We start from the raw sequence: 27,146 nt of genomic DNA, 5'->3' as shown, positions 1-27,146 counted from the left end.
GGCCATTATATCGAACCATCATCCAACCACTGCCGACCACCATTTCCGGTCACCGAACCACCTCCATCTACCATCGATCACCAATTCCGGCCCTCACCGCAACACCATAAACCGCCATTCTCAATCACCACCAATGCAACAAGGCAACCAAGAACTCATATGAACGATTCCAAATCGCATCCTCTCCGGCGACCACCAATCGAGCATCACATGAATACATGAAATATAGAACAACCAGAGAAAAACACATGCTCAGAACAAGTTCAATAATAATGGAATATAACTCGGAAGCAACTCTAGATGTTCATGAATCAATTGTTAACGAATTATTTGCATCTATTCATCCACTGATCTAGCAACTTTGGGGACAAACTCTCGGTTAGACCTTTTATCAAACAGGTTACGTGCATTGTAAATATCGAACCTAACAGTGAAATCAAAGGCATCATATTGCTCAAAATTAGTGCTAGAATAATGATATCATTACGGATTTCCCAAAGAAAACTTCATCACTTGATTAGCAATGCACAAAGAGCACGCATATGGCTCGGAATCATGTTTTAAAAATGATTGGCTGATTGACACAAGTTTCCCTGTTTGATATGGTTTTTATTGTTAAATTTTTTATAGCGATAACTACTGGTCCTAGTGGACTCAATTATTCACAAAGTGACAAACAACTTTAGAGTGATGGATTCTCGTGATCTAGGTTATAGGGTTACTAACAAAAAAAAATGCAATCAATGAAAGAACTTGATTTGATCAATTTAATAAATTTTAGGACTTATTTAATTTTTTTTAAGGACTCAATTACACTTTCATAATAAATTTCGGGACTTAATTGCACTTTTTAAAAGTTTTAGGACTCAATTGCACTTTCATGACAAATTTTAAGACTTTCAATGCACTTATCCCTTAAATGTTTGATGAATTTGACCATTCAATAAGCCAAATGGCCAACAAGAGTAGGTTAATTGTTCACAAAATGACGAACAACTTTAGATTGATGGATTCTCATGATCTAGGTTATAAGCTCACTAATAAAAATAAAAAGAAAGAGCAATCAATGAAAGAATTTAATTGGACTAATTTAACAAGTTTTAGGACTTGTTTGTACTTTTTGAAAATTTTAGGATTCAATTACACTTTCGTGATAAGTTTTAAGACTTAGTTATATTTTTTAAAAGTTTTAAAATTCAATTGCACTTAGTTTTAAGACTTTCCATACATTTATCCCTTAAATTTTTGATAAATTTGACTGTTTAAAAAGCCAAATGGCCAACAAATGTAGGGAATAATATCGATCACTATGGTCCTAGTGGAGTCAATTATTCACAAACTGACAAACAACTTTAGAGTGATGGAATCTCGTGATCTAGGTCATAGGTTACTAATAAAATAACAGTGCCAAGTTAACCAGGGGCGTTGTGCCAGCAAGCCGGTTAACTTAGCATTGTGCGAAGCATGGGCCAGCACAACAGGAGCCTGAAAGCTCCTCCTTGTCACCCTAGGCGAAGGAGGCAATTATACTTGCCAGCCTGGAGATAATAGGCCAAGACCTACATGGTGTTTACCTTTATCACCGAAGGACCCTAATTGCTACCCCTATCTTTGTCTCCTCAAGGTAGCTACGGGATGACGTGATGAGATTGGGATGTCATTTCTCCTCAACCTAAGGAGGATACCTCAGAGAGTCCAAACGGAATCTATTTTTTAATATACCTGAGTTGTTGTTTCTCGGAGATTGGGATGTCATTTCTCGGAGGCTTCCTTGAAATGACATTTGAAATGACATCCCAACCAGGAATGATTATTTCTTTTTTGCTAAATATTAATTTAACACATGACTGCTATAAGCGCAATTAAGTATATTAAAAAATAATAATATTAGATCCATTGATGATAGCAGAACTTTGGAAAAACTTGGTGCTTAAGTATGGACCAAGGTATCTATTAGGTATGAACAAATGGACTTATTTTCACTTAAGAGCATATATCACAGCATCATTCAGATTGTTCTTTATATGATGTTAAATATATTCTTAAATTGTTGATGACTATGACGGTCAACATGAGATAAAGTTTTAATTAATGTGCCGGCTTCGAGGGAATGGCTTTCATCTGTTTAGTCTTCCCTTTCTTTTTCTTCCATGGAAAATGAAGTATTGCCTTTCATTAGGTTAGCTTTTATCATAGGCTCACTAATAAGACAAATTTTGTTGGCTTCCTCAAAACGGTTTTCCGACCTCTGAGTAGCTGTTTTCTCTTTGCTAAATAATAATTTAACGCATTACTACTCATGAGATATATAATTATATATGCAAAATTTAAGTATATCATAGCTAAGTGATATGATATACTATCAATCAGAGGTGAAGGTATATTATCTTGGTTAGCTTTATGCATGCACTATATGGCAAATTTGTGAGTGATGATCGATGTATCTCTGTATTGGTGGACCGGACACTAATCAATTAATTAATTTCTTGTCGTTATAAAACGAAAGTTGATAAGAAATCTGTGGTGGTACCATATGCACCAAGATTGTAGGTTTGACGGTCAAGATTTTGGGTATCGAACCCAATCATCTTTCTTTAATCGAAAGCCACTTGTGTGTTCTCTTCTAGTCTTTATTGTGAAGAATCTTTGAATACTGTATTAATTGCGTACAGGTGATTCGGCTTGGATTTACTCCACCTCGAGTAACGTGGTCGACAACACGCCCTTGGATCAACAAAATTGTGAGAAATGGTGGATCTAGAAAATCATGTGTGTATAAACAAAAACAACATTAGCCTGCTAGGAATTTAGGATATGTGAATGTTCATGAAAAATTAGATGACTAACCGTGTTATTATAATAGCGTTTGAAGTACTCATATATTTCATGCTGAGATTTGTCACACAAATTTTTTTCTACAAGAAGTCAAGGTTTTTATTAAAAGCTCTCTTAATGGAAAATATGGCTCATGGTAGCAATCATAAATTAAGTAGTTCCATTGATACATACAAGTTACTAGAATAACAAAATCGTATACATATTAGTGCATCGATCCTAGTAGAGAAATGATATTTTTAACACAAATAAAGTATTACCTGATGCCAGAATAGAGTGTAGTCATTACATCTACGACTCAAACTTCAGGTTAATTTAATATATAAAAAAATACCAATTTTATCTTGAGTGACGATTCTGGCCTGAACTTTTTTTTTTTCAATAAAAAGTACAAACTTTTACTCGAGTCCCAAATTTTGCCCCGTGATGTGAAATTTTCAAATTGTTTTGGCCGGATTTGGAATTTAAGTTAAAGTTGGTGATTTTTTATAAAATAAAAAAAAATTCGGTCCAGAATTGTCACTTGACATAAAATTTGTGTTTTTTTTTTTTTAAATTAGGCTCTCAAACTTGAGCAAGTGAAGTCATTATATATACGACAAAAAGTTGTCTTGTGTGTGTGCACCCACAAGATAGAGAGAGAGAGAAACAGAGAGAGAGAGCGCAATGAAGTCATTTGATTTTACCTTTTTATATTTATTAAAAGAGGTTTAACCCTCTTTCACAATATTTTTAACCATAGATACTCTGTAAGATCATAAAATACCAGATAAGCTCCATAAACCAATTAAATCTAGGTCTTTGACTTGTGTACCAGTAGTCCTGACTTATAGTGACAATTTGCACTAGCTTTTACGACTATACTTGAGAATTTTGACTGTTATCCCGATTTCTCAGTATCACTCAAGGATAAAAATATTCTCAAATCATTAACTCTTCATATCAAGACTCATAATTATAAAATAGCTGATAGATCTATTGCTTTAGCTTTGGTTTATAGGATTTACTACAAAGCTATGCTTTATGCATTTGGAAGCAAAGCTTCCAAACACAGTGCTAAAAGAGGAACTCTTCTTCTCCAAACTGATATCTCTAGAGCTAATACTATCATTCCTCGATCAATCAGTTAGAACCAAATAGTTTTACCGGAACAATGAGAATTAGAAAGCCAAATTTCCCTACAAGTTGTTCAAAATACAAATCCAATCAATATCATACAATATCCAAAAGGTAGAGTAACCATTCGGTTTCCTAAAAGATCAATCGATTTTAGATCAACTCCTTCATTTTTCTCATCCTCATCAAGAAGATTAATTGATCTTCATTCAAATCTTCCTCCTATAATTAGTCTCCTTGCTAGTAGTCAAGGCAATACTATTAATGCAGGAATTACTACGGATCAAGCTTGTAATCCTACCACCGATATTAGCGGTCTTGATAATAGATCCAGTATTGCTAGGCTTGTTAATCAACAAGACCAACCAGAACAGGTTCAAGTAAACTCAGATTCTCCGCATTATTCACCCACTTATTCACAAATGGTTGATTCTGAGCTTAATGTTTTAGAAAAACACTTTGAACCAAATAGGGCATTCTTAAATCAAGAATTCAATTGAGAAGAAAATAAAGAAATTAGGCAATGATTCTTTAACACTTTCCCCAATCAAGTTAAAGAAATCAAACTAAAGTATTACGACTACATGTACGAACATGAAGTCCAAATATTTTTCTTTAAAAGGTCTTGTTAGTGACACCCCAGAACAATCAAAGGCTCTCGAACTCAAGGGCTTAGTCACAAATGATACCCCTAATCCAGTCAATGTTCTTGAAAAGTCCACCTAATCCGATAATGAATTCACCATCAACTAGACTGGTGCTTAAAATTATCCTTTGGATAAACAGACCTGGTCTAGATTTTAAATCAACATAAAAAGCATTTTGACAATAGAACTGCCCATGATTACAAGTTGAAAATAGAGAAAACTTAACGGTTTGCAACTTTAATCCCAACACTAGCAAAACCTAACTAGACATTAGATTGTGGGGTGTGGTTCATACTTTCCACCAATAGAAAGGCACGGGACGTCGGGACCCGCAAAGCTATATGGCTTTAATAGTTTGGACCTGTACTTTACTAGTAATTTGAGCTTGGGCCCATGAATAGCTACCAAGTATATATAATCTCTTTCTATTATATTTGAGAGTTGTAACAGAGAAGTGCAAAGTATTAATTATAGTACAAATCCACTGTTGGACCGAGCACTAGTTTAAGGGTGAATCCATAAAATCTTGTGTCTCGAATTCTCTTTCTCGCCTTTGCTCTTTATTTCATTGTGTTTGTGTGCCTGATCCTAACATCTAGTCTCAGAGCAAGGTTTGAGGTTATGTTTTCTTGGTGAAAATAGATCTGAAAAAAAAAATTGAATCTTGGGATGACATCGGCTGGTCAATCACTAGTCGAAGTAGAGAAGTTCAGAGGAAAGAGTTTCGAGTTATAAAAATTGAAGATGGAGACTTTGCTGATGGATAGAGATCTGTGGCACATGATCGAAGATGAGAAAATTGAGGAGAGTCTCAAGATAAGACGAAGGAGTCCATGTCTACTGAATTGAAGGCTTGGACTAGCAAAAATCGGAAGGTGCGAAGCTTGATTTGGCTATGTCTTGCTAATAATGTCCTGATGAACATGATGGCAAAAGATCTCTAGATGAAGCCGGGAAGCCTTTATCAAAGCAAGTTGCTCATGAACAAACTATTTCTATGGATGCGACTGTATAACCTTCGGGTGAGTGAAGATGATCCTTTTTTTGCACACCAACGAGTTTAATAGTATTTGTGGACAACTTGCATCTATTGATGTTAATTTGGATGAGGAATATAAAGCATGTACTTTGATGTGTTCAGTGCCGAATTCATATTATATTTCAATTATCACTGGTGATAATACATTATCCTTTAAAGGCGTTATAACTACTCTATTGTTCAAGGAGATGAGGAGAGTAGGTTCTGCTAATGCAATGTATGTGGCTCTTTTCGTAAGAGGAAGGAACATCGAACGATTCAAATCTAGATTTAGTGGCAAGAACAAGTTTAGAGGAAGATCTAAAGGCCAAGATCAATAAAAAATAACGTATTGGAAGTACAAAAAGCCTGGACTCTTGAAGGAGGATTGCAAAAGCAATAGTGTAGGCTTAGAGAAGCGAGATGAGGCACCATACTCAAGTGTAAATAAGGATCATGACAGCAACACGGGAGACATCTATCTCATTTGCATTTCATCTTAGGGTTATTGTAGTGCATGGATAATTGAGATTGGAGTGTCTTCCTACATGACGCCTCAAAGAAATTTGCTATGTTGTTATGAGCCACATCAGGGAGGTATAGTGTGAATGAAAGATGACATGATGCTTGATATTGTCGGTTGGGAAAAGGTGAAGCTAAAGATGAAAGATAGGACAATCAAGAATTTTCGGGATGTGATGCATTTCATAATCTTATAGGGAATATTATTTCTGTAGGAATTATGCCAGATTATGGCATTACTTTCACCAGTGACAAGTATCCATACGAGCTAACCCATGGAACTATGGTGATTGCCAAAGGAGAACGGTATGGAAAATTGTGGAAGTTATTGGGAAGTATAGTGATCAGTGGTGAGAGTTACAACTCAGAACAGGTGGAGAAGATCATTCAATGTTATGATATTAGAGATTGGGTCATATTGGTGAGAAAGGACGAGTGACCTTTACCTCATAGAAAATGATGGATAGAATTCCAAATTATTCTATGGGTTTTGGATTTTGTGAACATTGCCTATGTGGGAAACAAAATCAGGTGTCTCTTGAATCCACAGGAGGGAAAGCGAAAGGGATTCTTGATCTGATGCACAGCGACATCTTTGGTCTTACACTTGTAGTATCGTTTGGAAAATCAAGGTATTTTGTTTCTTTTCTTTGGCAAATTTTGGTTAGAATTGCTAACATAGATATTGACCATCCTACGTGGTGCGCTTGGCGCTGACGTGGACAATTTTTAATATTTTTTCAAATTATTTATTTATTTATTCTTTTTCCTTTTGTACTTTTCTTTCTCTTTTTTGTAATTTCCAAAACAATTTCAAAAGTCAGATATCACAATCTCCAGAAAATAAAAAAGTCAATTGAGAATACTTGACTTTTCTCAACCAGGACATAGAAATTTCCTAGGAATTTATTGGGTGACCATAGGTTTATGTTTTAGGAAATAAAAATTTTATGCTGTTATTAAATGAGTTTCTATTATAGAAATAGAAATTTTTTGACATTAACAAACGAGTTTTTTTTTTTCAGAAACTCATCCTGAGATCAGATATTCAGAAATTATTACTGAAATAGAACGGTTATTATCCGCACACTTAATGAAAAAGAGCAGATATTTGAAGAGAAAGAAGTCCACGTTTTCTTTTTTCAAGTGCATTTATTGTGTGTCCTTTTATTTGACTTTGTTTGTGTTTGTGTGCTTGCATTAGTTTGTGGACTTTCTTGTTCCTCATTTAATGTTGTCAGACACAAATGGTTATGGGGGAAAATTTCAATTAAGGACCCCAAGCGGGGTCAAATTCTCAAAAAGGGGTTCAAAGTGAATATTGTGTTAAATAAGGGCGCAAAGTCTCAATCAATCTCAAATAAGGATCCGAAGTGCTCAAAAAAGTCTCAAATAAGGACTGGGTCCCAGTGCCAAAATACACTGCCGCCGGCGAGAAGTTCTTGTTCAGCAAAGCGAACAGAACTTTTTAATTTTTATTATTATTTTCTTTCTGTTTTTCCTTTTCTATTTTTTTTCTTTTCGTTTTCCTTTTCTTTTTTTTTTCTTTTCTTCCTCCGCCGGCCATAGCCGGGGCCGGCGGAGGTCGCCGGCCTCAGGCGAGGCCGCCCTCGCCGGCGTCGGGCGAGGGCCGCCCTCGCCTGGGGCACGGGCGAGGCCGCCTCGCCCGGTTGCGGGCGAGGGTCGAGCCTCTCGCCCGATCCGGCGAGGCCGGCCTCGCCCGGCCCACGTGAGGGCGACCCTCGTCCGACGCCGGCGAGGGCGGCCTCGCCCCGAGGCCGGCGAGGGCGACCTCGCCCAACCCAGGCGAGGGCGGCCCTCGCCCGACGCCAGCGAGGGCGATCTCGCCCAGCCCAAGCGAGGGCGGCCCTCACCCGATGCCGGCGAGGGCTGCCTCGCCTGAGGCCAGTGACCTCCGCCTACCCGGCTATGGCCGACGGAGGAAGAAAAGAAAAAAAAGAAAAGGAAAAGGAAAAGGAAAAGAAAAAAACGAAAAGGAAAAACAGAAAAGAAAATAATAAAAATTAAAAGTTACTGTCTTGCCGGAACAAGAACTTTCTGCCACGGCGGCGTATTTTGGCGCCGAGGACCCGTGTCCTTATTTGAGACTTTTTAAGCACTTCGGATCTTTATTTGAGACTGATTGAGCACTTCAGGCTCTTATTTGACACAATATTCACTTTGGACCCCTTTTTGAGAATTTGACCCCACTCGAGGTCCTTAATTGGAATTTTCCCAATGGTTAACGACCAGTCATTATAAATGGCTGTGAAGTTCAGAGTAGTATAGTCACCATCCGTCTTTATTCGTCCAGTCGTTCCAAAATTTCGAAGTCATCATTTTTCTTTCGGTTCCAACAACCTCTTTCTTTCAATTTCTCCAACGTTTAACATAAGATCGGACCTGGGAAGTCAGTGGTGTTTTCAGTAAGGAAGAAAAATGGAAGTGTTCAGCACAGACGAAGCAAATGAAAATAAACAGAAGTACGACCGGACGTGCAAGCTAAAGGCTTTCGATGAATCAAAGGCGGGTGTCAAGGGCCTCGTCGATGCGGGGATTACCGAAGTTCCTCCTATTTTTGTAGAACGCCCAGAGAACCTGCGAAGTGCTCTGGCATCGGGCGACAGCCACTTCCGTGTACCTATAATTGACCTTGAAGATATTGCGAAAGATCCATCTCGGCGCCAGGAGGTTGTGAATGAAGTTCGAAGTGCATCCAAAACATGGGGCTTCTTTCAGGTGGTGAATCACGGGATTCCCACCGCTGTTCTGGAGGAGATGCTGGATGGAGTGCGCCGTTTCCATGAGCTAGATGCTGGAGAGAAGAGACGTTTCTATTCGCGAGATTTCACAAGAGGCGTTGCGTATCACAGCAATTTTAATCTGTATAGAACAGAGGCGGCCAATTGGAGGGACACCCTATTCTGTATTATGGCACCTAATGCTCCCGTGGCAGAGGACTTGCCGGCGGTATGCCGGTAAGTGATTTTGCAGAATATTCAACCACAATGTCTCATGATATTTTGTTAAGATTTTGCTTCTGACGGATTAGGAATTTGCGATGAATTGACCCACTAAATTTTTTTGAACACCCTAGTGACATAATGCTGGAATTCTCGAAGCAAGTGATGAATTTAGGAATCACCTTGTTCGAGCTACTGTCGGAGGCGCTCGGGTTGAATCCGAACCATCTGAAGGACATGGACTGTGCTGAGGGACTCGTCCTTCTGAGCCAGTACTACCCCAAATGCCCACAACCAGAGCTCACTCTGGGAACCAGCAAGCACGCCGACAGCGACTTCTTCACCGTGCTCCTGCAAGACCATGTCGGAGGTCTCCAAGTTCTTCATCAGAATCAATGGATCGATGTGAGCCCCGTGCCAGGAGCTCTGGTAGTTAACATCGGAGATCTGCTTCAGGCAAGTCTCACCTAACATACTCTCTCTCTCCCCACGTCTTATCACTAGAGACCCTGTTAGGCACATCAATAAATCACAAGCAAAGCATTTTAAGCCTGAGCTCTTTATCCGGCAGTTGTGTTCACTTTCTAATCACGAACCGGAGCATTTTTTTCAGCTTATCTCCAATGACATATTCAAGAGCGCCGAGCATAGAGTTTTGGCCAACAACGTGGGGCCGAGAGTGTCTGTGGCGTGCTTCTTTTACACGGCGGCATCGCCATCTCCAAGACTGTACGGACCCATCAAGGAGTTGATTTCGGAGGGCGATCCACCAAAGTACAGAGAAACCACCATCATGGAGTATGTTTCCCGCTACAGCGCGAGAGGCGATGAGACTTCGGCTCTGCAGATGTTCAAGCTGTGAGTTTGGCAGTGGCAAACATCTGGTGTTACAGATCGGAAAGGGAATGCCTACATTAGCAGAAAGTAAACCCAAGCGTGATACGAGCTTGCTGGCTAGTTTGTTACTTTTCATATTCGTATTATGTCGTAGCTTTGATATGCAAAAATAATTTCAATAATTGACTATGTCATAGAATCAAGCCACTAGGTGCAAGTGCTTTAGGAGATTATATGCAATATACCTGAATATTCAAAGCACATAGCTCCAATGTCAAGTCCATCTCAACCGATGATCATGTCAATCCCGTGTTGTTGAGACCTTCATAATTAATGATTGATGTAGGGTTGGTTCACATAGTTTATGAACCAAGTGCCAACTTTCTTCATGGATAGATTTGCACCAGCACTATTAAACTAAGGAACTGGGTTGGAACGACAATTCGATCTACAATGTTTTAGTTTTCTACTTAAAGTGTATTTAAGTCGAATCCTAGGTCATCGGTCAGTGCTTGAAAGTCCTATATTCTTCTGAACTTGTTCTTCCAAGAATATCAGTTTCTTGCCCAGACAATGTTTCTCATGTGTACACATACTTCTTCATCTCAAGAAGCGATGGCTATCTTGGAGTGGCAGAGAGAAGACGAGGCTGTGTTGTCTAGCATGAGGAGATCAATGAATTGGTACAAACAATGTGTTTGTCCCAGAAGTAACAAAAGCTTTTAAAACATGGGAAGCGGTCTCTTTATCATCTGCAAAACTATAATTTTAAGATGGGAAAAAGCTCGAAGTTCACCAAAACGGCGATATAGGCTAGCTAACAGAGGGAGATAGAGCGGGAGAGAGGGAGTACTTCACCTTTATTACAGAAAGATTGTGTTTCAGTTTTGCTGCTACGTTTATGTTTTGGTGTCATAAGCTCCAACGTTTTCGGGTAATTGAGCGTTCTGGTGTCACAAGCTCTGAGCAGCAGAAACCTCTTCTCGTTATGCAAATTTCTGGTGCCCTCGGCTAGAGCATATCTTCGTCTGTGTTTGTCACTTCATTTGCTCGGAGTCGGAAGCAAAATGTTATAGAACATAACAGTGGATATGCGGATCTCAGTGGTTGGCCTTTAGCTTTTCCTGTTTGAGTTACAGATTAAGGTATAGAAAAATCGATCAGCTCGTCGTTAAGTAATTTCTTCGCCCTCTCTTTCTTTTTTTGCTGACAGAATCAGAACAGGTGTGAATCTTTGGGTGAAGTGACATTTAACTTCAGCTTTTCTACTGAGTTACAGACGGTAATTATGATTCTTGCTTTTCCTTCGTCTTTTGCCACGGGAAGGAAGCGTTCTGTATGCATTCATGGAAAATAGTCGAGCCAAAAGTTTGGATACCCTTCTTATCATCCAAAAAAGGAAATTTATCTTATCGTACTGTAGAGGTCCAAAAATATAAAGTCATTTTGAACAACTATATAGTAAGAATTCGACTTGGTTTATAACAGTGACAGAAATAGAAACCCCATTAATGTGTATATTTTCATGGTGATTAGGAAAACTTGGAAAGATATAGTCTCTCGGGAAGCATATGTTTCGCAAAAAATAAAAAAAAAATGATCGTTTGTACAATTTACATAAAAGGAAAGACTGAAAAATATATTCTTCGTCGACGAAAATGTTAATCATAAATTGTTGATTAAAATCAATTATTTGGAAAATACTTTCATAAAAAATGATCGTTTATATAATTTACGAATACAACTTAGGTTTTGCTAGCATAACAGTCTTTGGGCTACTGTGAGACTAACATCATGTTATGAGCCACAAATTTTCGAAGGAGTGGATCCCACAACAATTTCTAAAGCTGTCAATCTCACAGTAAATTAAGGATTGTCACATAGGCATTTCTCATATAACTTTAAGTATAAAAGGTTGAGGATGAAAATATTTTCTTATTGTAAGTAGGAAAATATTGTCTATATGATTCCTTTTTTACGACACGTACGAATGCTTAATGTGAAATTTTGTTAATTTACACCCAAAAGACACAGTTTCAATAACTATCAATTAAATCTGTCAAGCCAAGAATAACATATCCATATCCACGTGATGGTGGAGAAATTTACACTAACGCTTGGGAGGATATGATGGCAAGAGAATAGCGATTTCGTCTTTATCAGCAAAAGAAAAACAAGTTAGAGGGCTTGAACAAAAGTGTGTGGACGGTGGGCATGTGGGTTGGTTTGGGGTTTCGAGTTGGTCACAAGTGGCCGATTTTTCTTCGTCAACTCGGGTGGGATTGGATCTATTTTCGGGGAGAGCATTTCGGATCTGGTCGGATTTTGCCAACTCTCTTTTCGGGGAGAGCATTTCGGATCTGGTTGACTGAACTTTATAATGAGCGACCGAGCATGAAGTGACATGGAGATGCCGTGCCTTGCTATATATATTCGTCCGCGGAGTTTTATCACGAGGCACCACCAAAAAGAGGACGCATTAGTCAAATTAAGGGAGGAGACCATGATAAACATTACAAGAAAAAACCAGAGTAATGATGGTCCACAGCGGTTCCATATGCACGAAAGTCGAAACCTGACGCCTCGTTTGTTGTTATGTTAATGGTAGGAAATCAAATAATGGCAAGTGGGAATGGAATTGAACAATAAGAAGATCAAGCATGTGCAAAAAGATGCGACAAAAGCAAAGCAGGTACCCCTTTTTCGATTTTAGAAAATTATTATTGAGTTTTTTGTTTTCATTTTCATTGGAACGTGGAAATATAATATATGCAAATGTTGGGGTGGCGTGAAAGACCTCCACGGCAGTCCCAAAGTTGTCGGGAGTTCACTTCAATCGTCCACAGCAGTAAGCCTATTCAATTTTCATGCACATGACGGTCGACAGAAGACGACGGAGAAACTGAGGGCATCCGATTCTCTATGATAGTGAAGGGTACAGACTGACACGGTTTTGAAGAAAAGAAATGGGAATAGGCACTCCTGCGTGGGCTAAGGGGCCATGTTACGATGAACTTCTCGTTGCATTACATGAAAATCAACGCGGCAACATTTCGTTCCTTGTGCATATATTAATAAAAAAATATTTATGTTCTTGACATGTTAAGCTACTACTCTTTCTTCTTCTTCTTCTTCTTTTTATTCTTTTGAAAGAGTGAGTACCTGACATGGCATGAGTAATTGATTTTTTTTTCTCTAAATGAAGGGGGAGCAACCCCCGTTTGGTCGTCCATTTTGGAATACAACGATGGAACCGACAAGTAGCCTACTCCAGTACTTTGACTCGTTTACATTTGGAATATTTCGCATCAATTACACATCTTGCACGATTAACCTAATCACGTTGCGTGGTTATTTTGTTAGAAATTTACAATCAGTAGGACAATGATGATAGGAATCCTTGTGCCACTTATCCATTTTAGTTCTCAAACTTTTATTTCATTTTTGCATTAAAAAGCATTTGGGAGATTCGGTTTGCTCCTTGAATTTCTGATGGACAGAAACCATAGCTAGCTTCTTTAATTCCCCGTAAATATAGTAACAGATTGCTTGAGAATATGTCTAAACGTTCATGAATTCCCTATGTGCAAAAGAGAAACATAATTTATTAATTATCTCTTTTTACTAATCGAGTCATCGAAACATTTAGAATTAACATGTGATGTCATTCACTAAATTATCTCTTTGGTTTTATTGTCACAAAGCATGGATGACCCCGAAATTAATCATTTTGATAAGTCTCCCAACTCTTAATTTTACATGTATTCCAACATATAAAGGTCATTATGGAGTTATTTTCTCATTGATTGAAATAAGGATCCTCGATATCTCAAATATCTTGACATATGTATATAAAATCGTTTACACTTTACTTCGAAAAGGTATTTTTATGAATTGATATCTATAGAGAGTGCTACATGTGTTGAAAAATTAAAAAAAAAAAAAAGACTAAGCGAGGTGTAATATCAAATTTTTAGAAAAACGAAAGGAATTAATATTCTAGTACAAAAGATAAAATGAGGGTTTTCAAGACATGGCATGTTGACCCTTGTCAATATTGGTAAGGTGATCTAGTGAAATAGTAGTCACTTATTTCTCTTATTCTTTGGATAAGAATTTTCATTTCTACGCAAGAAAGCTATTACAAGTTTTTATCATTCCGTGGGATAGAGCTCATTTATGCTGCACGGATCGGAATGAACTTACGTATTTATCCCAAGGCTCATTTATGTTACCCAATTCTCAATAAAGTTATTATGAGGAAAATTTATACATTTGCTTAACCATTTCCAATAAAGTTATTTGTGCGCATTTGGGTTTTCGTTTGGAAACTGCTCTCAATACGGGACCAAACGGCTTTGTCAAAACTTTTTCATGTTCAGATGACAATGAAAAACGAAAAAGTACGAAAATTATCTCGAGACATACAGAGGCAACCTGCTTTTTTGACTCATAGGCTTTTGGTCTTTCCTTCTTTCTTTCTTTAGTCCCTGTTTTGTCGACCCCACGCGTCTTTTTCTCTTTTATCATCCAGTGGAGCGACTGAGCATAAAGTAAGATGGAGATGCCGTTGGCCTTGCTATATATTATTGCATGAAGTTAATCACGAGGCACCACCAAACCATCGTCTCCCAACAAAAGCATCACCTCTGCAACCTCCTCTCAAACACTCCTCAACCCCTTGCTTTTGCCTTTTTGGAAATGGCGGAAGCTGCTCTCTTCAGCATTGCCACCGCCATACTGGAAAGCATCGCCACCGAAATTGCGAAACCTGGAGGCTCCTTCGCTTCTCAGGAGATCCAGTTGCTCTGCGGTGCCAAGGACGAGCTCAAAAGCCTGGAGGACACCGTCCAGACCATCCAAGCTGTGCTTTTGGATGCCGAGAAGAAGCAATGGCACGACAACCAGGTCAAGCTCTGGCTCAGGAGGCTCAAGGACGTGCTGTACGACGTACAGGACTTGTTCGATGATGTCGCAACCGAAAATCTGAGGTGGAAGGTCACTTCCGGCAACAAGATGTCGAAAGCGGTACGCGTTTTCTTCTCTAAATCGAATCAGCTTGCACACCGCCTCAGAGTGGCTAATAAGATTCGGGAACTTAGGAAGGAACTAGATCGGATTAAAAGTGATAAGGAGTTATCAAATTTAGAGCAGCATCTGAGCGAGGAAACAATCGGGAGAGGAAAGAAACCTGAAGTTCCCTCACCTGATGGAAAAATAATTGGTAGGGAAGAGGACAAAAAAAAGATCAAACAACTTTTGTTTGATTCCTCCTCTAGCCAGAGTGTGTCATTTGTTGCCATCGTTGGTAAAGGAGGTCTTGGAAAAACCGCACTTGCGCGACTAGTGTACAACGATGGGGAGGTAAAAGAACATTTTGGGCTTAAGATGTGGGTGTGTGTATCTGATGTCTTTAACGTGAATGCGAAAGACAACTGTCAAGAGCATGATGATGAGATGAAAAGGTTATTATGTCTGGACACTCCTGCACTACAACACTCTTTGACAAACAGGTGGATTAACTATCAAATCTCAACCGATGGACGACGACTATACACAAAATTGTACTTTCTAGAAATTTCCGTAGCGGTACAACTTTTCAAGTAGAGGACGAATGTCAAGTTGCCAACCTGCATAAGATTGTATTTTTGACTTGTTTGGATCGAATTGATTAAACTGGACATAGACTCGAAAGCTACTGTCACTGGCCGACATGCCACAATCGAATCTCACAAGTCCTACATGCCTTTCTGCATGTAGCACTCGGCTTTTGTTCGACCAATGTCGACTTCAAGAGAAATTTATAGACCAATTGCCAAGTCTTCTTCCTGAGATTCTAGGCAGGTTGAAATACTTGCTTGTTTTGGATGACTTGTGGAATGAAGATCGGAATAATTGGTTGAAGCTTGGAGATTGGCTAGAGGGCGGTTTACGGGGAAGCAAGATACTTGTAACCACTCGTAGCCACAAAGTTGCAAAGGTTACGGATGCGAAATCGGTTATCCATGTTCTAAATGGCTTATCTGAAGATAAGTCGTGGAACTTATTCAGGAAAATGGCTTTTGGAGATGGGGTAGAATCATCGGACCCAGAACTGGAGGAGACAGGTCGAGATATAGTTAAAAAATGCGCCGGCGTTCCCCTTGCCATTAGAACTATAGGAGGCCTTTTGTACGGCAAAAATAAAGATGAATGGCGCCGTTACAAAGTGCGTGAACTTCCAGAAATAGCAGAAATTGATGAGGTTGATGATGGAATTATGCAAGTCCTCAAGTTCAGTTACGATCATCTCCCGTCATGCTTAAAACATTGTTTTGCATATTGCTCATTGTTTCCGAAAGACTATGTCTACAATAAAGAGATGATGATACATCTTTGGATGGCACAAGGCTTTATTGAGTCACTCAACGGGGAGGATAACCTTGAAGACGTCGCTGACAATTACTTGTCGGAACTATTGTGTAGGTCATTCCTCGATGCTGCACGCAAAGAAGACGATGACGAGGTCCTAACTTTCAAGATGCATGATCTCATGCACGATCTTGCCCAAAAAGTTGCCGGAGGTGAATGCAAGAGTGTTAATTTTAAAGGAGGAGATAATGATAGAGGAATTAGACATGCGTCGATTATTTCGAAGAGTTTCTCTGAAGAGAAAATGGTGTGCCTGCTCAAAACATCCAAATTGCGGACGTTTCTCTGTTTGGAAGGTGAATCCTCTGTAGTCAACTCTCCCAAAGTTTTTTCCGGGTGTAAACATTGTCGAGCGTTGGGTTTGGGTAATACAGATATTCCGCTCCCTCCTTCCTCCTTTGGAAAGTTGAAGCACTTAAGGTTTCTTAATATTTCTGCAAACAAATCTATCCAGAGTTTGCCGGATTCAATCACGGATTTGGTGAGCTTGCAGATCCTCGAACTCATTAAATGTGAGAACCTTAAAACATTTCCAAGAGATTTGAGGAAATTGGTCAACCTTAGGTACCTCAAAATTAGTGGCTGTGACTCACTGAGCCACCTACCACCCCTGAGTGAAGTCCCTTCCCTACGGACGTTGATTCTCTGGAGCTTGGATGCGTTGGAGTTCCTTCAACAAACAAGTGACCCAGAACAATCTGATACTACACGCCCCTTCTTCCCATCTCTTGAGAAACTATCCCTTTGCTTCTGCAGCAGCCTGAAAGGATGGTGGGGAAGAAAGCAAGTAATGGGAGCATATCAAAAGCATCGGTCAGACAATTCACTGTCATCCTTCCCAAAACTTTGGTCCGTGAATATAAGGGGTTGTCCCCACTTGAATTTCATGCCACCATTCCCCCAGGTGGAATACTTGTTCACAAATAGCACGAAAATATTGGAACAACAATTGATGGTCAATCCAAATTGCCCATCAGAAGCAGCAATGGGATCCACATTCATCCCTTTCTCTAAACTAAAGAGTCTAGTTCTTAATGATAGTGATGTGGAGCCCTCGATGCTCGAGACTCTACTCCGATTACCAAGTAATCTCGAGTCCATGGGCCTCTACTTTTGCAACTGGTGGTCTCTCTCGTAGCATGCAGAACCTTTCCTCGCTCCAGAAACTCGACATTATTTATTGTGAAGGACTCGATATATTGTGCCAAGAATATACGCATGGCACCCAATGGCGATTCCTTACAAAACTTCGTGTTCTTAAAATCACAGGGAGTATGAACTCGGTGGCATTATCCTGGGGAATTCAACATGTCACGACTTTGCAATCTCTCGAGATTTCTGACTGTTGGAATCTAAAGAGTTTGCCGGAATGGATTGGAAATTTCTCTTTGCTCGAAAAGCTTGTATTATCTGACTGTACGAAATTAAAGCGTTTGCCATTTGGGATGCGGAACCTCACACACTTGAAGGAATTGAGAATCCTTCATTGTCCAACTCTGAAAGAGAGGTACCTAACAGATGGCCGTGAAGATCGGCCAAAGATCCCGCACATTCCGGTCATCGTTTGGGAGGATTGATTGTAACCATGAGCTTTAGTAGAGAGGTACGAGAAAAGACTATCTATCACACCTTCTTTATTATTTAACTAATTTCTCTTCACTACCAAGTTCGCCACCAACGCTGTCTATTGTATAGGTCGAAATTGCTGTTTGTACCACCACCTTCGCCACCTTTGCCTCGCCGTCTTGCTCGTGGAGAACCTCCTCACTCCCTCCTTCTTCATCTCCTCCATCGCGGCCGCCGGAACTCCCTGATTCGCCACCACCTGGAAGGACCCCAGCGTCTCCGATGCATGTCGCATCCTCTCGATTGCCTCCTTCCTCTTGGCCGGGTCGCGGTCGATCCCGCCGAGGTTGATGATCGGGAAGCTGAGATTCTCGGATCCGCCGCTCGATTCGGAGCTGCCTTCGGATGTCTTGTCCGGTCGGATGAAGAAATTCTGGGGATTTCGGTAATCCCAGTGTCGACGAGGCCTTTGACGCTGGCTTTCGAGTCGTCGCTTGCTCTGTCGTGGCTCTGCTCACCGGAGTCGAAGGCCAAATCGATGGGAGGCATTGTTCCTCTCTCTCTCTCTCTCTCTCTCTCTCTCTCTCTCTACTGCAATTCAATTTTCACTGTGAATGTATATTTGTTGGGGATGAGTTTGGATTATGAATTGAATGTTTTGGAGACATTTGGATTATGAATTGAGTGTTATGGAGACATTGCATTGCATGATATGATGAGCAGCTTGTTTGTAGCTGATTGATTTAGAGAAGAGAAGAGAACAATGACATCCATTGCGAGGTTCCTTTTGACTTTAGAATCATGCGGTTCGTAAAAATGGAAGGAGAAAGTCATTAGCTCATGAGTTACCACCACTTGCTGAGAAAATGACAATTGCTGTTTAACAGTGGCTGATTCTTTGGGGGACCGTGCGTCTAGTACACAAGTTTTGCTGTTTATGGAAAAGAAATCTGTTAGGACAGAGTTGACCATCGATACATGACAGGACGATTCGATGTCATCTTAGCTCTTGGATCAATTGTTGCGTCGTCCTAATGCAATGCTGACTCGATTACATCAATTAGGTTTCAAATATGTCGCGGCGTAATGGAAACCTGCTGTTTCATAGAAAATCCAGGAAGTGTACATAGATTTTTGCCTTACGGTTGATTCTGTTGAGCAAGTTGAAGGCTGGCAAGAATTCCACTTTTTATCCTGCCGTTAATATACAAAGTTGAAATCCAAAGCTGAACCAAACGTAAATGTTCTTGAAAGCGCAATTTTTTTCTCGTGATAGATTAGTGTTTTAACCGTCATATGAGTATCCAATCTAAAGATAGCATCTTTCTTTTGATTTTAAAGGGATATGTGTTAATCTTCCTCTCCCTCTATTTTGTGTTCTCTTTTTGGTTCTGCTTTTGCTTAGAAAATGATCTTTGTTTTTTAGAGTTGTGTTCTCTTTTTCGTTCTTCTTTTGTTTAAAATGTAATGGGCAGTGTAGTTTGGAAGCATAGTCTCCTTTTAGATTCGTGGGTTGTCTGCTGATGTTAATTCCTCGATGGGTCCATACAGCCTTGAAGATGACCAAGGACTGTCGCCGAAGAAGCATGCCACCAACACTCTTGGGCCTCTTTTGTTTGCCAGACTCGGTGCTCAACGCTCTTAAACTGGTCGTTTGTTATGAGCTGCAAATGCAACAATTAGTGAACGTTCTCAATCTGTCAGTTCTCAGGTCAGAAATGAAGGAACATAATTTCTATGTACTACTATGATTGCTCTATTAATGTTGATAAATACAAAAACTGCAGAATACCTCGAACCGACATTGACCGCTTCTGTTAAAAAACATGGTTTTCAACAAACATCCGTGTCATTCAGATAATTTTGAACCTTTCAATGTGAGGCAAGCATGATTGAACAAAGTTAGAATCAAGTTCGGATGAGTCAGATAGCTCTGTTAGGATACTTTATGCACAAGGCATTTGCGAAGGGTAAATGCGGATTCGTCTTACCAAAGAAAAGTTCAGATTGTGAAGACATGATGTTATTGCTACAGGAAGATACCAAGGTAATTTAATTCTTGAATTCTCAAGAGCTCTTCAACAATTGGAGGATCGTTGATCCACTGGTTCTCATGAAGCACTTGAAGTCCTCCAACTTGATTTTGGAGGACAATTGTCAGGAAGTCATTGTCTGAATGCTTTGTCACACCCAAGGTCAACTCGTGTTGTGTGCATGGCGGATAGTAGTGGCACATTATCGCGTGTCCCTTTCCACACTCCATCTCCTTCCAGTGATTTGGGTGGAGTTATGGGACTTCTGATACAAGCTCAAACAGACGAGACCTAAGTCTCATCACATGCTTTGAGATCAGCATTTCTCTGCCAGAGATATTGCAATGCATCGGAAAACTGAACTAGAGCTGCCGTAGAAGTAGTCGGCTGGATTCCCAGAGAACACCATAGAGGGTATTGGTGTTTTGCATCAACTCAGGTGCAAAAGTTTGGTACTGCTACCGCTGGAACGCGAATAGAGTCAACTGTCGAGAAACATCCTTTTTTCTACCCAAAAAGAACGGAACGAGCACCTCTGCAGTTTTCGTTGGTGAAAATCAATCATTGAGGATCATCTTACTAATTCTTCTCATTGATTGAGACTAGATGCAAGATTATATGCTACGGCGGGGAGTGGAATTTAGGCGAGAAACTTGGTACACATTCAGCATTAGCAATTGCCTTTGTCGACTGAACATAAGAACTGGGCACTTTCATGTCCTGAGTGTTCAACACCTATTCCGGCCGATTCAATGGAAAAAAAAGGCGAATAACTCGAGTTTCATACAGGTGCTAGTTTAGCCCTTGATTTGTTGAAGAAAATAGAAAAGGCAATTAAGTATCATACAGCGAAAACCATTTACTTTGTACCTATATGAACTGCTGCAGTTATTTTGCAAACTATCTTCGTTTTTCATGAATATTTCCTTTTCGATAGGTGAAAAACGCAACAGAATCCCATTGCCTCACCTGCAAGCGTCCGGCAACTCCTCGTGCTGGGGAGGCTCCGGTCCCATGAAGCAAAATATACTGTCTCCAATCAGCAACGACTTAATTATAAAGTCCCATGTTGCTGTTGTATATGACCCTCTTTGCAAGATCGCTAGCGCAAAGTTCTTTTTTGGCCTCCGTCTCCTGCTCGAAGAACCTGTGCGACCCGTCGATCGCCTCCTCCAAGAGGTTCTTAGGGACCCCATTGTTGATCACCTAGAAGAAACCCCATTTTTACAATGCTTGCGCAATATTTTGCAAAATCTCGCCGTGACGGGTGGGGCCTCTGTTCGTGCATCCTAGGTCGATCACCGGGATCTCCACACGATCCTCCCGGCAGGCCACTTTGTCGGGTGGTCAGACAAATATGCGGGGGACTCAGGCCATCCCTGCATCGACAAGGCCCTTGACTCTAGCTTTTGTCTCATCGAATGCTCTCAATTCGCTTGCTCGGTCATGTTCGTCGTCTGGGGTAGCGACCATTGTGTTTTCCGTTACAAGGAATGACCATGTTTGAGCAAGTTCGGTCTCGATGAAGGTAGCTTTCCGTGGTTGTATAGTGGTGATATTGAATATCCGTCATTGTTGATCTAGAGAAAGAAGCTAAACACGAGGGACATGAAGGTTGTCGAGGACTCGTTGAAGATAATACGACGATTTCTTTATAGTGAAAGTTGGCCCAAGAAGATATCAAACAAACACTCGGAGTTCCTCTTTTCTAGACTATGACAGTATTTGCCGTCAAGAGCTCATACATGTTTGCTTTCACTATTGAAACATCGTCCTTGATATAATGAAGCGTGATGAAATATAAAAAGAGACCAATTAGTTATTTAAAAATATATTTATTGAAAAGCAAAAGCAATAAATTAATTTTCTGACAAGAGAAAATCCGAATTTATTTCATTCATTTGGGAAAAGTGTCAAAAAAGTCTTAAACCTTTTGAATTGGTGCCGATTGAGTCCTAAACTTTTTGTTTTTGTGCCAATTTAGTCCTTCCGGCTAATTTTAGCCGGATTTTGCTAACGTGTACAACTTTTGATAATTTTTTAATATTTTTAATTATTTTTTCTTTTTTTTTCCCTCCCCTCCCTTTTCCTCCGGCCGGTCGTTGGCCGGCCACTAGCGAGGCTCGACCTCGCCAAATCCGGCATGGTTGTGCCTCGCCCTACCATCGACGAGGCTCCAGCCCTCGCCAGAGGCCGCAAGGTCGAAGGCCGCGCTCTTGTGGCCTCTAGCGAGGGCTGGAGCCTCATCGGTGGCTAGGCTAGGCAAGACCACACTGGATCTGGCAAGATCGAGCCTCGCCAGTGGCCGCGAGGGTGAAGGCCTTTGCCCTCGAGGCCACTGGCGAAGGCTCGAGCCCTCGTCAGCGGCTAGGCGAGGCAGGACCTCGCCGGATTTGGCGAGGTCGGGTCACGCCCATAGTCGGCGGGGCTCGACCATCGCCAGATCCGGCGAGATTGTGCCTCACCCAGCCATTGGCAGAGGCCACGAGGTTGCGGCCTACGATTTTGTGGCCGCCCTCGCCGACCCTGGCCTCCAGCCGGTCACCAAACTGGTGACCGGCTGGAGGAAGAAGAAATGAAAAGAAAAAGAAATAAGAAAGAAATAAAAGAAAAAATATTAAAAAATTCGAAAAATATTATTAAAAGTTATCTACATCGTCACCGGCGGTGCCACGTAAGCTGACCGGTATTCACGTCAGCAAAATCCGATCAAAATTAGCCAGAAGGACTGAATTGACACAAAGACCAAAGGTTTAGGACTGAATTGACACAAAAAAAAGGTTTAGGAATAAATTGGCACCAATGCAAAAGGTTTAGGACTTTTCTGACAAATTTCCCTCGTTCGTTCCTTATTCAAGTTCTATTTTCACTTATATGCAGAAACATGATTGATGCACGCGATACCAGAAGAGCTCGTGAATCAATAACTAATAATATGGTAACTATTTAATATTATAAACACTGCAAAAACTGGAAATCCAAAATTAAGAAAGATCGTGTAACATGCATTCCTATATTTCCACACATAAGTCACCCTCGAGAAAAGTACTAAAATACAAAATAATTCAATTAATATCAAAAATAACGTAGAGCAGCCCTATAGCGGATATGATGACATCAAAACAAATACAAAATCTTCGTAAAATCCAACCGCAAAATTAAATTAAAATAATCGATATGTTGCGATACTTCTATTATATGTAGTTCACAAAAGAACTCTAAAATCATAAGAATATGTACACTATCATATTTGAAGTTACTTAGGCTGTGTATGGCAACCATTTTGAACCCGAGAACAGATTCTACTCAGAAATGATTCTTGTTTATTCCGTGTCCGGAAATAATTTCTAAGCATTTGAAGGCGTTTAGTAACTGCCCAAAATTTATATTCTTAGAATAGAAAAAGAATAGAAATGCGTTTGCTAACTACACAAAATTTCATTTTATTAATAATATTTTAATAATATTTTGAATTTTTTAATATTTCTTTCTTTTTTTTCCTTTTTTTCTTTTTTTTTCTTTCTTTCCCTTCCCTTCCTTGGCCATGGCCGGCGAGGGCATCGCGGCCCTCACCGCCTCCCTCGCTGCCGGCCTCGCCGGTTGCAACAGTGAGGTCGAGCCTCGCCCAGCCAAGGCGAGGCCTCGCCATCGTGGCCGCTTGTAACAGTCTGAATTTTCGATCCTTTTCCCGGGATTTAAGAAATGAATATTTTGGCCAATGCACTTATAGTGAGATCTCACCCGGAAATGCGCATTCACGGGATGCTAACCTTAGGGGTAAGGCTAGTACGGGATTGAGTTCGCACGACCAAAGAACTCGACCTTGGTTCGATCTTCGACCATATCGATTGACGAGGGAATGTTTTGAGCCAACCGAGACCGGTCTATTTGATTGATCGTGTCCGAAGGGAACTAGTGACAGACCCTTGCAATTATATGACAACCAAGGTCGTCCTGGGTAGAGTAAACTTAAACGTGATTTGACTTAGTGTCGGTCACGGGTCGAGAGCGCGTAATTCCAGAGAGCCACCCGTTAGCCAGAGATAAGCTAAAGTTGCGATTGCTCGATTTTAGTCATTTCTTGGAATTCGGGCCCGGGAATCGAGAATTTTGAAAGTGACAATTTTGGACGGCCGATGACGTTTTTGGCTTGGCCAACCTTGGGGCCAACTATTTCTGCAAAAAAATGGATTTCGGTTCGGGACCGGGAAAATTACGATTTTGCCCCTGTGGACACCGATGTTGGATTTTGAGGCCGTTTGAGGTTATTTTTCGAGGCCGATGCCGTTTTTGGGTGGCCACGCATATCTGGAGTGGTTTCGGACGAAAATTGGAATTTTGGCTCGGAAGTGAAAAATAATATTATTTTATTCCCGAAACTTTGCAGTCGATTTTCGAGGGCTTAAGAAGCTAATTTCGCGATTCCGACGCCATATTATGTTGGCCACGCACATATGGAACACGTATGTGCAAAAATTGGAATTTCGGTTCGGGATCGAAAAATTACGAAAATGCCCCTAGGCCATTTTTGAGTAATTCCGAAAATTGGTTAATTTTTGGGGTTTAACCAAGGCTGGTTAAGGCTAAACCAGGTTTGGTCAGCTTGGGTTAAGGACAAATGACCATTTTACCCATAAATTATTGAATGAGAATGAAGGATAGCCCTTGGATCAAGGGCAAAAGTGTCAATTGGCACAAGATTTGGACACTTGGACTCCACTAATCTACCTTTGACCCCTTTGACCAGACATATCTCTCTCTCTCCTCCCTCTTCTGGCCAGAACCCCTCCCCCTTCCACGATCAGTTTCTCTCTCTCTCTCTCTCTTTCTCTCTCTCTCTCTCTCTCTCACTCTCTTCATCTTCTTTTCCTTCCATCACAGCTGCTGCTGCTGCTGTTCCGCCGTTTCAGCCACCGTTCCAGCCCCGTTCTGTCTCGCTTTTTAGGTAAGTGACCTCCCCAAATGTCGCCTAGGACCTCGGGTATTGTTAGGCTTGTTTATGGCTCGGTTTAGGGTGAGTTTAATGGCTGGTTTGCTCGGTGGTGTGTGTTGGCTGATTTCCAGTTAGGTTGCTGCTGCGTCGCTGGTTTTTGTTATTTTTACTGTTACTTGTGTAGCCTGAATTTGAGGAAGTGTTCTCCATGAAAGTTGTTCATAGCATCTTGAAGTATAACATATTTTAATTTGGGAATTTTTGGAAATCATTTGATGCCATTCGGAAGTCTATCATTGGACCGAAATAAAACTGCCCGATTTACTGTTCACCCGACCTTCGGGTCTGTTCGAATTTTTATAAATTTTTCCAGGCCTAGTTTCAAAATACTTCCTTCACAAAAATTGTTGGGGACATTTGTGGATATAACATATAAAAATTTCAAGGTTTTCCAAAATGATTTGGGTGCCGAATGAGTTGTATTTTGATGGCCTGAGGGGCTGTCCGAGCGAACCGGATTTCGTCTGACTTTGAGTGTCAAAACAAGGTGTTTACGATTAGAATTGGGTTTCGAGTTCTACATGGAAAATGTTCATAAAGATGTTTTGTACAACATATCCAAATTTCAGAATTTTTGGAATTTATTTACTATTTATTTCAAATGGATTTCTGTCACTGTGTAACTGCCCAGTTTGGACCCGATTTTGTTCACTCTCGGTTTTTATCTCTCTCGGACTGATTAGGCGATGAAATTTTGAGGTTTAGGGAGCTTGGATTAGGGCTGTGATGTTGGGGTTTGATCGGAATTAATTTGTGCGATTAATTAATGGGATTGTGCCTTGAATGGAAATTTGTGCGTGGTTGTGTGATTGTGCTTGTTGGTTGGCCTGGAAATCGTTGTGGGCTGATTTGGTTTGTGCATTGGGCTGAATGTGGTGTGGTGGCGTGCCGCGTTTGTGTAGCCGTGAAGTGTGGTGATATGGTGATGTGAATGTGCATTGAATTCGCGTGCCAAGAGCGTGTGGTTAAGTGGTGCGTGTTCGTGTGACGAGAATGCGAAATTATGGAATGTGTGTGAAGTGTGTACGTTTGGCAGTGTGTTTGTGTGGTGGCGTGGTACGTGTGGAGAGTGTGGAACGAAGGTTTGGAAATGTGGGATTGGTTGGAAATGATCCGTCATGAGGCGTGTTCGTTTACGCGGGACGATGCCGTCCCTGACGAGGTGACAATGCCCGGCCTGACGAGGTGTCGATGCCTGACGTGGTCAGAAGACCGTTGGCCTGATGCGTTTTACGCGGGCACGGTAGAAGGAAAGTGTGTGTAGGATTCCGTCCTGAGGCGTGTTCGTTTACGCGGGACGATGCCGTCCCTGACAAGGTGACGATGCCCGGCCCGACGGGGTGACGATGCCTGACGAGGTCAGAAGACCGTTGGCCTGATGCGTTTTACGCGGGCGCGGTAGTGGTGGAAGAGTTGAGAATGAGTGGGAATTGGCTTGAGGTGCGAGGATTGAGAAAGTGACGCATGGTGTGAGTTAGTGCGCGAGTGTGTTTGTATCGCGTGATGTGATGCTTAATTACGGTGTAGAAACTGCTAGGCACGGTATGGGACGTGCCCAAGTGGTTTCTGTCTTATAATTAAGGCACGCGCGCGTCTGTGATTCCTTGCTGTGATGTGTTGGCTGTGTTATTGTCTAACGTGCAGGAACGTGCGTGATGGATTCCAGGTAGGGTCGCATGTGATTGTTAGTTTGGCCGATCGTTGTGTGTTATGTGTGTTTTCGTCTAGCGGTACGTGAGTGCCTACGTGGGGTTTGGGGTTGTACACTTATTGAGATTCGTCTCACGGTTGTATAACCGCCACTTTCAGACCCCCAGCCTTAGACCCGGGAAGTTTGCCTCCTCTTTTTGGAAGTTCGAGGAACCGCCTTTGGTGCCCGGTGGAATTGCGGTGAGTGTCCGGGAGGCTCAAACCCGAAGAATCAGAAGCAGAGCGGAAGGGCGACCAGTAGGCTTTCCCTAGGATATTTTAGGGGTTGTGTAAATCGGGTTGACCCATAGGGAAGTTAAGTTAACCAGACCTTGATCTTTTGTTAAAACGGTGGCGGAGTATGTTCGTCTGTATTTATGTCTGTAATATGATGTTTGTATATTTGGTGCTGTATGAGGATGTTGTTGTTTGTCTGTTCTGTTGTTCTACCCCGTTGTCATCATCTTTTTGTCCGGGGTTTTTATATTCGCTTCCGCATGTGGCTCTGATGTTTGG

General features: G+C 41.1%; 2 protein-coding genes across 2 annotated transcripts in view; both read left to right on the top strand.

Moving 5' to 3' along the window:
• The first annotated feature begins 8,469 nt into the window (after window positions 1-8,469).
• LOC130138793 (1-aminocyclopropane-1-carboxylate oxidase homolog 1-like) lies at window positions 8,470-10,294 on the top strand. Its single transcript, XM_056313921.1, has 3 exons — window positions 8,470-9,116; window positions 9,236-9,557; window positions 9,715-10,294. Exons 1-3 carry the CDS (start codon window positions 8,578-8,580, stop codon window positions 9,961-9,963), a joined length of 1,110 nt encoding a protein of 369 aa, XP_056169896.1. The 5' UTR covers window positions 8,470-8,577; the 3' UTR covers window positions 9,964-10,294.
• A 4,211-nt stretch (window positions 10,295-14,505) lies between these two features.
• The window catches only part of LOC115662631 (putative disease resistance protein RGA3), a 38,158-nt gene continuing 25,517 nt past the window's right edge, over window positions 14,506-27,146 (top strand). The window contains exon 1 of the mRNA XM_056313937.1: window positions 14,506-14,966. Within this exon, the coding sequence (XP_056169912.1) occupies window positions 14,532-14,966 (435 nt within the window). The 5' untranslated portion in view covers window positions 14,506-14,531. The remainder of the gene's footprint in view (window positions 14,967-27,146) is intronic.

Source organism: Syzygium oleosum, unplaced genomic scaffold (assembly GCF_021117445.2).
Source record: "Syzygium oleosum isolate NSW1041296 unplaced genomic scaffold, Sole_v2.1 Sole_v2.01, whole genome shotgun sequence".
Lineage (NCBI taxonomy): Eukaryota > Viridiplantae > Streptophyta > Magnoliopsida > Myrtales > Myrtaceae > Syzygium > Syzygium oleosum.
The sequence above is the reverse complement of the archived record's forward strand: the minus strand, read 5'-3'. Positions and strand labels throughout refer to the sequence as shown.